Source organism: Hydra vulgaris, chromosome 15 (genome assembly GCF_038396675.1).
Source record: "Hydra vulgaris chromosome 15, alternate assembly HydraT2T_AEP".
Taxonomy (NCBI): Eukaryota; Metazoa; Cnidaria; class Hydrozoa; order Anthoathecata; family Hydridae; genus Hydra; species Hydra vulgaris.
The window spans coordinates 44,460,001-44,473,095 of record NC_088934.1 but is presented as its reverse complement, the minus strand read 5'-3'; the positions used below and the strand labels follow the sequence as shown (position 1 = coordinate 44,473,095).

The 13,095-nt window shown below is 28.8% G+C and overlaps 1 protein-coding gene across 1 annotated transcript in view; it reads right to left on the bottom strand.

The window, feature by feature from the left end:
- Positions 1-376: 376 nt before the first annotated feature.
- The window catches only part of LOC100203131 (E3 ubiquitin-protein ligase MARCHF6), an 83,538-nt gene continuing 70,819 nt past the window's right edge, over positions 377-13,095 (bottom strand). Inside the window, exon 31 of the mRNA XM_065820497.1 lies at positions 377-1,003. Within this exon, the coding sequence (XP_065676569.1) occupies positions 910-1,003 (94 nt within the window). The 3' untranslated portion in view covers positions 377-909. The remainder of the gene's footprint in view (positions 1,004-13,095) is intronic.

Genomic DNA, 13,095 nt, shown 5'->3' with positions numbered 1-13,095 from the left:
TTGAACGGTCTATTGTTAACAACTTTTAGCATTTTATCTAGTATATCTCTGAAACCAATTAAAATTTTATACTTTCACCCTTGGTCAAAGTCTCTGTAAAATTAAAAAACATTTGCAAAATAAATTATACAAAATATCTCTCGGTAAAATGTATAAATGATCCTTGGTTAAATGTCATTTAACAAATATTGCTTGATAAAATGTACAAATGATCTTTAGGTCAAATGCCATTTAACAAATAAAGAGAATCACCAACACATTTGAATAATTGCATAACAACGATATACATATTAGTTTATATAATACATTTCATGCATCTATATACCAATATTTTGTATTAATTTTAATTAAAAAAACTTCAATACAAAACAACATATTTTAAAGACATGCTAATCAAACAAGTAAAACAAATACAACGTTTTTTGAACACAAAATAAAACTTTAAATTTATAATATATTCACAGTTTTAAATAAAACATTATAAAATTGTATATATTCTCGAAAAGATCTTTATTAATAAAAAAAAAATACGGAAATCAGAAGAAAAAAAAAGAATTCAAAGTTATCTTTAAATCAATTACAATCTTTGATTGACATTTGGTTTTTGATCGGCTACGATCTTATGTCGACTTTAACTGACTAAAACACAACATTCAATTTTAAATTAACTGTCACTGACTTATCAACCATTTGATTTTCTTTCAAGCCAAACGTTAGAAGGGATATCGATTTGTTTTTCAAATTTCTGATGTTATTAAAAAATGTTCATTGAACTATCATACACCTAATTAAAGTTTACATCTTCAACACCTTTATTTTTATGAAATATATAATAAAACCTGAATCGAACTAAAACCTGAGTTCAAACTTAGAATTCGACTTTAGAATATTTTTAATTATTTTAAATTTCTAGATTCCCTCGGACTTTATGATTGCAGCAGATTCAGGAGATTCGGGTTTTGGCTTACGTTCATAATTCACGAGAACTTTTCCAATCAAATACCTATAAAAAATAACAAAACAATACCAACAACATTTTTAACTACTTATAAATTTATTTGTAATACCATAAAATTGAAAGTTGACAGTAAATTTTTCATTTGAGATAACTCCAAATGCCGGAATTAATGCCGAAAATAGAAATATGCTAAAAAACTAAAAAAACATTTTAGTCATGAAGAATATATAATTTGTTTTTATGGCTTTTACAAAAATTCAATGAAAAGAGCGGTGTCTTCAAAAATAATGCTTTCTTTTGGGGAATGCTACAAGACCAGACAATCCTCAGGACTACACAACCCTCAGGACTACACAACCCTCACTTTAAGAAACTCAAAACCACATTCGAAAACCCAGATAACAAAAATCTTTGATTAGGATTTAGTAAAGGAAACAATAATTAAAAAAGATGCTCTATTCATTGAAGTTTTATAAAAGCTACAAAAGAGATTTTATCTTATTAGAAAAAAAATGTGTAAGATGACAGGCAATAGAATTACTTTCTGATAAGACGCTGGAGATGAACACAAAATCACAATGACTGATGGAGTTCATCATGAATAATGCGATTAGCTTACCATTTACAAATTGTGGAGAGCTAATAAAACTGATTAGTACTCTGGGTCATTTTGTATACTTGCTTTTAAAATAAAATATTCAATAACTAGTTTACTCTACTAAACTTAATAATTTTCTTTAACCTTAAGCACAATAAAACATGCTTTTTTTAATTGGTACCCGCAAAGCCATAATACTATCAAAGCACTCAATCTAGATAGATAAAAAGCTATCTTATCTAGAAATGACAGCATCAGATGATAACATCCTCATTGACTAATTTTTTATATAACTTCTACGTTTCTTCTGATTGTCAACCAATCGAAAATATTCCACTAACTCTTTTAATAATAATCCATTTAGGAGTTTTGGTTCCGTAGAGTATCTGCACCTAATTCACTGATGAGTTTTTGAATATGGAAAAATTTTTCTAAAACATATTTAGTTACTTTTAATCTTTTTACTTTTTTACTAAAACATATTTAGTTACTTTTAATCTTTTTACTTGATGCTTATTGCCCAGCTTATTACCAACTACTGAATTTTTTTATTAATAATCCTTACAAGTTCTTTGAACAGAATTATTTTCTAAACTATTCTAAAAAGTTAACCTGATAGTTGACATTCAACTCTGGCACTGATAAAAAAGTAACCTGATAGTTAACATTCAACTCTGGCACTGATAAAAAGGTAACCTGATAGTTAACATTCAACTCTGGCACTGATAAAAAGGTAACCTGATAGTTAACATTCAACTCTGGCACTGATAAAATTGTTTGTATAATTGATAAATTCTTGTTTTCTTTCATTCTTCATCTTTTTACATAGTTCTGCTAAAAATCTTTTTTTGCTTTATACGCACAGCTCTGTTTTTTTTGATGGATGAATAAAATAGTTCAACTTGACAGTTTTTTCAGATTCAAAAAATGATGTGAAAAACTTTAGTGATGCATTTTACTTTATTCACATCCCAAAAGTCACGTGACCATTATAGTTGAGTGCTCTTTTCTTTTATGTATTTAAATGTTGTAACAACCTTCTGTTATAACAAAACTTTAGAAAAGTCACATGGACCATTATAGTTGAGTTCTTTTTCCTTTATGTATTTAAATGTTGTAACAACCTTCTGTTATAACAAAACTTTAGAAAAGTCACATGGACCATTATAGTTGAGTTCTTTTTCCTTTATGTATTTAAATGTTGTAACAACCTTCTGTTATAACAAAACTTTAGAAAAGTCACATGGACCATTATAGTTGAGTTCTTTTTCCTTTATGTATTTAAATGTTGTAACAACCTTCTGTTATAACAAAACTTTAGAAAAGTCACATGGACCATTATAGTTGAGTGCTCTTTTCTTTTATGTATTTAAATGTTGTAACAACCTTCTGTTATAACAAAACTTTAGAAAAGTCACATGGACCATTATAGTTGAGTGCTCTTTTCTTTTATGTATTTAAATGTTGTAACAACCTTCTGTTATAACAAAACTTTAGAAAAGTCACATGGACCATTATAGTTGAGTGCTCTTTTCTTTTATGTATTTAAATGTTGTAACAACCTTCTGTTATAACAAAACTTTAGAAAAGTCACATGGACCATTATAGTTGAGTGCTCTTTTCTTTTATGTATTTAAATGTTGTAACAACCTTCTGTTATAACAAAACTTTAGAAAAGTCACATGGACCATTATAGTTGAGTGCTCTTTTCTTTTATGTATTTAAATGTTGTAACAACCTTCTGTTATAACAAAACTTTAGAAAAGTCACATGGACCATTATAGTTGAGTTCTTTTTCCTTTATGTATTTAAATGTTGTAACAACCTTCTGTTATAACAAAACTTTAGAAAAGTCACATGGACCATTATAGTTGAGTTCTTTTTCCTTTATGTATTTAAATGTTGTAACAACCTTCTGTTATAACAAAACTTTAGAAAAGTCACATGGACCATTATAGTTGAGTTCTTTTTCCTTTATGTATTTAAATGTTGTAACAACCTTCTGTTATAACAAAACTTTAGAAAAGTCACATGGACCATTATAGTTGAGTTCTTTTTCCTTTATGTATTTAAATGTTGTAACAACCTTCTGTCATAACAAAACTTTAGAAAAGTCACATGGACCATTATAGTTGAGTTCTTTTTCCTTTATGTATTTAAATGTTGTAACAACCTTCTGTCATAACAAAACTTTAGAAAAGTCACATGGACCATTATAGTTGAGTTCTTTTTCTTTTATGTATTTAAATGTTGTAACAACCTTCTGTTATAACAAAACTTTAGAAAAGTCACATGACCATTATAGTTGAGTTCTTTTTCTTTTATGTATTTAAATGTTGTAACAACCTTCTGTTATAACAAAACTTTAGAAAAGTCACATGGACCATTATAGTTGAGTGCTCTTTTCTTTTATGTATTTAAATGTTGTAACAACCTTCTGTTATAACAAAACTTTAGAAAAGTCACATGGACCATTATAGTTGAGTGCTCTTTTCTTTTATGTATTTAAATGTTGTAACAACCTTCTGTTATAACAAAACTTTAGAAAAGTCACATGGACCATTATAGTTGAGTGCTCTTTTCTTTTATGTATTTAAATGTTGTAACAACCTTCTGTTATAACAAAACTTTAGAAAAGTCACATGGACCATTATAGTTGAGTTCTTTTTCTTTTATGTATTTAAATGTTGTAACAACCTTCTGTTATAACAAAACTTTAGAAAAGTCACATGGACCATTATAGTTGAGTTCTTTTTCTTTTATGTATTTAAATGTTGTAACAACCTTCTGTTATAACAAAACTTTAGAAAAGTCACATGGACCATTATAGTTGAGTTCTTTTTCTTTTATGTATTTAAATGTTGTAACAACCTTCTGTTATAACAAAACTTTAGAAAAGTCACATGGACCATTATAGTTGAGTTCTTTTTCTTTTATGTATTTAAATGTTGTAACAACCTTCTGTTATAACAAAACTTTAGAAAAGTCACATGACCATTATAGTTGAGTTCTTTTTCTTTTATGTATTTAAATGTTGTAACAACCTTCTGTTATAACAAAACTTTAGAAAAGTCACATGGACCATTATAGTTGAGTGCTCTTTTCTTTTATGTATTTAAATGTTGTAACAACCTTCTGTTATAACAAAACTTTAGAAAAGTCACATGGACCATTATAGTTGAGTTCTTTTTCCTTTATGTATTTAAATGTTGTAACAACCTTCTGTTATAACAAAACTTTAGAAAAGTCACATGGACCATTATAGTTGAGTTCTTTTTCCTTTATGTATTTAAATGTTGTAACAACCTTCTGTCATAACAAAACTTTAGAAAAGTCACATGGACCATTATAGTTGAGTTCTTTTTCCTTTATGTATTTAAATGTTGTAACAACCTTCTGTTATAACAAAACTTTAGAAAAGTCACATGGACCATTATAGTTGAGTGCTTTTTCCTCTATGTATTTAAATGTTGTAACAACCTTCTGTTATAACAAAACTTTAGAAAAGTCACATGGACCATTATAGTTGAGTGCTCTTTTCTTTTATGTATTTAAATGTTGTAACAACCTTCTGTTATAACAAAACTTTAGAAAAGTCACATGGACCATTATAGTTGAGTTCTTTTTCCTTTATGTATTTAAATGTTGTAACAACCTTCTGTTATAACAAAACTTTAGAAAAGTCACATGGACCATTATAGTTGAGTTCTTTTTCCTTTATGTATTTAAATGTTGTAACAACCTTCTGTTATAACAAAACTTTAGAAAAGTCACATGGACCATTATAGTTGAGTGCTCTTTTCTTTTATGTATTTAAATGTTGTAACAACCTTCTGTCATAACAAAACTTTAGAAAAGTCACATGGACCATTATAGTTGAGTTCTTTTTCCTTTATGTATTTAAATGTTGTAACAACCTTCTGTTATAACAAAACTTTAGAAAAGTCACATGGACCATTATAGTTGAGTGCTCTTTTCTTTTATGTATTTAAATGTTGTAACAACCTTCTGTCATAACAAAACTTTAGAAAAGTCACATGGACCATTATAGTTGAGTGCTTTTTCCTTTATGTATTTAAATGTTGTAACAACCTTCTGTTATAACAAAACTTTAGAAAAGTCACATGGACCATTATAGTTGAGTGCTTTTTCCTCTATGTATTTAAATGTTGTAACAACCTTCTGTTATAACAAAACTTTAGAAAAGTCACATGGACCATTATAGTTGAGTTCTTTTTCTTTTATGTATTTAAATGTTGTAACAACCTTCTGTTATAACAAAACTTTAGAAAAGTCACATGGACCATTATAGTTGAGTGCTTTTTCCTTTATGTATTTAAATGTTGTAACAACCTTCTGTTATAACAAAACTTTAGAAAAGTCACATGGACCATTATAGTTGAGTGCTTTTTCTTTTATGTATTTAAATGTTGTAACAACCTTCTGTTATAACAAAACTTTAGAAAAGTCACATGGACCATTATAGTTGAGTTCTTTTTCTTTTATGTATTTAAATGTTGTAACAACCTTCTGTTATAACAAAACTTTAGAAAAGTCACATGGACCATTATAGTTGAGTGCTTTTTCCTTTATGTATTTAAATGTTGTAACAACCTTCTGTTATAACAAAACTTTAGAAAAAACTCAAATTTGCAACAAAATTACTTACTTTGCTCAAAAAAAAAAAAAGAAAATTACTTTAAAAAATCATACTAAAAAAGAAATTAAATATAATATTTAAATAAAATGTTATATTTAATTTCAAAACTGTCCTCATAATTCTTTTTACTTTTTTTTTAATATTTTTTAATGCACTATTCAAAAATATACATATATCTTTAATAACTTGCTGCATTTTTTCAATTTAGAGAAATAACTATGTAACTGTTTAGAGACAAAGTTCTTCAAGTTTTATTCATCACAAAGTTCATTATTTGTACACGAAAATTAATAAATTAATAAAAAGTATTAAAAAAAGTTGATTTCTTTCTGGACAAAACAAGTGCAACTCAACAAAATGTTGACCAAGCTGTATTTCACTATCAATATTTCGTGGCAAATCCCTTGTTGTCGATCACAGCCTTGCATCTTCGAGGCATAGATTCGATCAGGTATCAATGAAACTTTGTGGAATCGCTGCCCAGGCCTTTTGGATTTGTTCAAAAAGTTGATCCTTATTACTAACACCTTCATGATTAATTCTGCGGTTGACGATCTCCCACAGGTTCTCGATAGGGTTGAGATCCGGAGATTAAGGCGGCCAATCCATAACCGATAGGTAGTTGTCTTGAAACCACTACTTGACTACTTTTGCAGTGTGTTTAGGATCGTTGTCTTGCTGAAAAACCCATTTTATTGGCATATTCCATTCAGCATGAGGTAACTTAACATCTTTCAGGATATTTTTATACATGAAACGGTCCATTATTCCATCGTTTCGATGTATTGGACCTAGACGGTTAGCAGAAAAACACCCCCAGACAATTAAATTGCCTCCACCATGCTTCACGATCTTATGGCAGTAACGTAAATTGAGGCGTTTTCCGGCCCGTCGATGTACATGGCAAACGCCATCGCTCCCAATGATGTTGAACTTCGATTCATCACTGAACAGGACAGATGTAGCAAACAGGAGTCTTTTCTTCTGGTTTTTTAGTGAAATCAGCGGTTTCTTTGCAAGGCGTTGAGAAAACAATCCGGCTTCAACAGCACGTAGTCTGATTGTTTGGTCCGATACAGGCAGCTCTAATTGCTTTTGTATCTTGACTGATGATACCCAGGGATCCTTCTTGACGGATCTGACGATCATAGAATCCTCTCTAGAAGTGGTGGAACGCGGTCTTCCACCTTTGTTATCTGCTGCCAACTTCCCGTAGAACAATATTTGGAACATAGTATTGATACGGTCCATTTTTTCACGCAATATTTATCCCAAATACTTTTTTGTGACATTCCACTTACTTAATCGCCAATAATTTTCTTTCTTAGTTCCAATCCAAGACTGTCGGGAGCCATTTTTGCACTTGAAGTCATAAAAATAATAAAAATAAATAATCACGCTTCTCAAGGCTTACCGTGTTACATTTACCTTGTGATGATACAATAATGCTCTGTGGAACACAGCGTCTTGGTTGGATGTGGACTGCATTGATGTAATGAAACACTTGTTGTATTTCACTTCTTGTATTGATGTTCTTCGATAAAACACTTTGATAAAACTCCGATAAACTGTCTTGATAATACTGACTGATTGACTTCCATATACAGACTGAATTACATGTCGATTTACATGTCTTTTATATAGTAAAATGAACCTGTATGAACCTGTTCTGGAAGATTCTAGATGCTTCTTTTCGATGCTTCTGGATGCGTCTGGATGCTTCTGAATGTTTCTTGGTATTTCTGGATGCTACTGGATGCTTCCAGATGCTTCTTTTGGAAACTTCTGGAAGCTTCTGTATGCTTCTGGAAACTTCTGGATACTTCCTTTAATTATTAAAAAACTTCCGTGACGTTGACACGGACCAGACTTAAGAAAATGAAACAAACCAAAAAAGTTGCACTTGTTTTGTCCGCTGCAAAATGGCACTTGTCAACGAAATTCTGCCTGTGTGCTGTCACCTGTCAGCTGATTACACATGTCATGACATGCTATGACTCCAGACTCCTGAACTGTTTGCTGTGGTAGCATAGTTCGTTTCGTTTTTAAGACATGTAAAATTAGGAACACTTTTTAGCATTGTTCGATGTTGGCTGCAAATGTTTTGTCCAATACTGTGTATATATATATATATATATATATATATATATATATATATATATATATATATATATATATATATATATATATATATATATATATATATATACATATATATATATATATATATATATATATATATATATATATATATATATATATATATATATATATATATATATATATATATATATATATATATACATAATTATATATTTTTAAATATTTTTGCTTCCAACAGGGCTGCAAGCAACCACTAATTAGAGCTGGAAGTTACTGGAAGAGAAAAGATGAAGATTGTAGAGCAAGGTAACGATTGACAGACGACTTAAAAAATTGCAAACTATATGAATCAGGATTATGAATAATATGAATCAAAAGCAAGATGAAGGAAGCAAATTCCAAAGAACTGATGTTCAAGGAAAAAAACTAGACAAATAAGAGTTTTTGGAGCACTTAGGAACAGTCTCAGAAAAAGGATGAGGCATAATTGAATGACGAGTAACACAAGAATGAATTTTAGTAGATGGCAAAAAAGACGATAGCTATTTAGAGCAGTGCCCATTATAATATTTGTAGAAAAGAGAAAGAGATGCACCATTACCACGATGTGATAATGTTTACGTTAAAATTAAGTAAGTGAGCATGTAAGCTGTGTAAGTCTAGTTATAGTGCTGTCAGTGCTGTTACCACTTCGTGTGACTTGACACGGAGATTTTAAGAGAGTTAATAAAACTATAGATTACTAGTGCTAAAGTGGATAAAAAAAAGACTTTCTAGGATAAAGAAAGCCATTTTTTAATAATTAGTTACCCAAGTATTAAAGTGTTTACATTTATATTTTAAAATAAATAACTAAAATATCTAAGCGAGAAAATATCACCGAAGAGAACTTAGATTATAGAAAGCTCTTCTTAGAAAGAAAGTCTTATTTAAAATTTGTTATCTGTTTGTATTATTACTTTTTTTTTAATTATATAATAAGATATTTAATTTGTTTTTTTTAACTTTGTTGTGTTGATACATTTGTTACGTACAGTAAGTTTCACAAGCTGTCTCTTATTCCACACACTGTTTTAGTATATATTTACATTCTGGAATATAATACTATTTTTTTTAATGTAGTTTTTATTTAGTTGAGTAAAACAATTAATTAAAAATATATAAAATAAGATTGTTGTAGGAAAAAGTTTTTTGTTGCAAGTTTCGATCATTTTATTTTATTTTCATTAAAACTTTTATTTTTATAATAGTTGTATACTAGCTTTGATTGTTTAAAAATACAGTCAAATTTTATTTTATAAACTAAGGCTGATGTTGGTTGTTATTGCGAGCTTATTTTGTTATTAGTTGTTATTATATAGAGATGTGGTTATGTTTTTTTTATCTTTGAATACATGTGTGTTAAATGTTTATTCTTTAAAAATTTAGTCTTTGTCTTTGTTTATGCTGTTGTTATATTTTGTTATCTTCCTGAAATATAGCAACCTTTAAATATATGTGTGTTAAATGCACAATAAATAATTCTTTATAAATTTATTCTTTGTATTTGGAAAATTATACTTTATAATTTGTTTTTTGTAATAGTACCATAAACTTGCTATAACTGTTTCAAATTTTTATACGTAGTTGTTGTTATTTAATTTTTATCTTGCTTTGGATACAGGGGCATTTTGTTGGTTGTTATTATAAAGAGATGTTGTTATGTTTTTTTATTTTGTTTCTTTATTCTTTGTCTTTTGTTGTTGTTGGTATATATTTTTTTATCTTGGTGGGATGCAGGGGCCTTTGAATAGGTGTGTGTTATCGTCTAAATACACGACAAATTATTCTTTATAAATTTATTTTTTGCATTTAAAAAAATTATGCTTTATAATATGTTTATTTTAGTAATAACATATTTAAAAATACTTGCTATAACTGTTTATAATTTTTGTACGCAGTTGTTGTTATATATATTTATCTTGCTGGGATACAGGCTTTATACATACACATTTTGTAAAACATATGGACAAATGTTTGTGAATAGTGCTGTTGATGTTATATTTTTTTAATTGCACTTTTAAGTACAGTTCAGCATTTGATCAATTCATTATCAATAGTTTATAAAATATTTGTATATTTTCAATCTTACAAGGTGTATTTAATTAAATTAAAGTAAATTATTAAGTCATCAATCAAAATCAAATAGTTTTAAAAATTAATTCTAAATAACAAACTTATTTAAATATATCACATGTTGTTCCTTGTTATACATTGCACGTACAAGTTACATTTCAATAGAACTTAACACTTCAATTGAATTTATTTCTACATTGTTACTTAATTACATTTAATTGCTCATTTCCTCAATTATTTTAGCAACTTTGTGATTTGTAATAAATATTTTATTTATTTTTTACTGAGGGGTTTTTCTTTATGTTTTTCTTCCCATATTTAGTTTTTTTCATTATATAATATTAATTTTTTACAACTATGCAAGTTACTTTTTTTCTTCTTTGGGTTTTCTCCACATCTTTTCTGTGTTTTCTCCACTTTAAGTCACATTTTATGTTTGATGTTTATTTTTATTATTTATAACAAAATGTGTTTTATTAATTGCAGTTAATAAATAATAGTAATACTGTCTGTCTGTCCTGTCTGTTGTATTAGTCGTGGCTACATTACTAGCTCGATATTTTCGAAAGGATGAAAATAATGGAAGCTTTTAGTGTCTAAACTGTCTTTCAGTTTTTAAAATTCAAAGAACGGGAACAACAAGTCACTTATGAAAATATTTAAATGACAAGCATAAAATTATTCATTTACAATTGATTGAAAAGAAAAATGTAAAAAAAGCTGAAAAACGGCCAGCCAGTGAACAAGTTATTGTGCTGGGCGAAGTGAAAAAAGTGAGACAAAGTGAATTGACTTTTAAGAGCAACAAGTCAATTGACAGTACTTCAAGAAAAAGTTATGATGATGCAATACTTAAATCTATTGTAAAGGACGGACATCCGTTTAAAATTGTAGCTGGTACTGGCTTTCAAAACTTGGTTAATACATTAATTGGAAATATAGACTATAAGCCACTGCACCCAAGTTCGCTATCTTGCAAACTGAATGAACTGTATGAAGATGCTTTAATTAAACAAGAAAGAATAATCGCCACAGAGAAAATTGGAAAACATAACATTGCCTTTGATCACTGGAAAGCCTTAAATCAGTTTAATTTTCTTGTGATTACACTTCAATATATTTGTGCCAAGTGGTTATTACACAAACACTGCATTAGTGTAATAAATTTAGAAACCATAGAAGCAGACCATTTTTCAGAAGTAACTGCAAAAATTGTCAACTCACAAGTTGAGAAATTCAAACTGTTGTATCAGTAGTCGCATATTCTATGCAACTACTGATACAACAAATGCTATGCCTTGTACTGCTTGTATTATAGATATAGAATGGAATCCCTGTGCAGCTCATGTTCTACAATGTGTCTTGAAATGCTCACAGAAATCTTAACCTGCTCTGACATTAGTGATAAAGGCTATCAAAAAAATCTGCCATTTTTTTCAACATTACACAGACCACAATTCGACGTCACTTAGAAGCTGCATGTGCATAGACAAAAGCAGTGAAAAAAATAGAACTAATTTCTGTTCAGGTTCAAGCTTAAGCTAATCAACCTCTTGCTGGGAAGTCTTCTTTGCTTCACAGAGTTCTGTCAAATGCTAAAATTCTGAAAGAAAAAAACCATGTTATTGAAGAAGAAAATGCTAATAAATTAACCAAAGAATTTGAGCAGTGTGCAGTGTTTTCACTTGGTTCAACAGTCTCACCAATGGGCTTTTGGAAAGCGCATGAAGAAAAGATGCCTTTGCTAGGAAAAACTGCTAGAGATTATTTGTCAATTCAATCATCCAATTGTGCTAGCGTACAAGTTAACTCCGTTGGTGGTCAAGTTCTTTGCAATAAAAGACTGTCTCTCACTTCTGCTAATAGTGAAAAACTAATCTGGGCAAGTGCAAACAAGGACTTAGTTTTTTCTTAGTTTTTTTGTTGGTATAGGCCTGACTGGCCTACCAATTGATTATGTTGAAATTTAAATAAATACATGTTTTGTGAAAGAATTTGTTTTTAAATCGAGATTCGGATTCATGAATAGATTAAAAAATCATCATTTCATTAGATTCGATTCAAGATTCGATTTGTAATCAAAATTTTGGATTCGCAGGGCCCTAAAATGCAACCTTAGCAGATGCTAATTTTGTGATGGATTTGATTTATAGATATATATATAAATATATATATAAATATATATATATATATATATATATATATATATATATATATATATATATATATTATATATATATATATATATATTACGGATATGACAATTTTTAAAGACCCTATCCCCATATTATTTTTTGTGGAGTTTTAATGCAAAGATCAAGAAAAATCCAATGGCAAGTGTCAACATTAAAAAAATGTCACCCCCCTTATTCAAATTTATAAAAATATATACAATTATACATTGTACAAAATGGTTTTTTTTAATCAGAAATACAAACATACAGGTTTTAGTGTTCATTTGTCAAAAGAAATTTAATGTTAATTTTTTCAATGCTTTTGCACAATGGAAGTAAATCCTGCAGAACTTTAATTGCACGTTTAGCACAAATGTTTGTCCTTTGAGTTGGGATTGGAGTCGGCTCAACCGACCAAAAAGTCCTTAAAGTCTTTATTGCCTTTGAGTGAACTTTGCAAACGGCTGCCAAATCATTGTAGTTATCC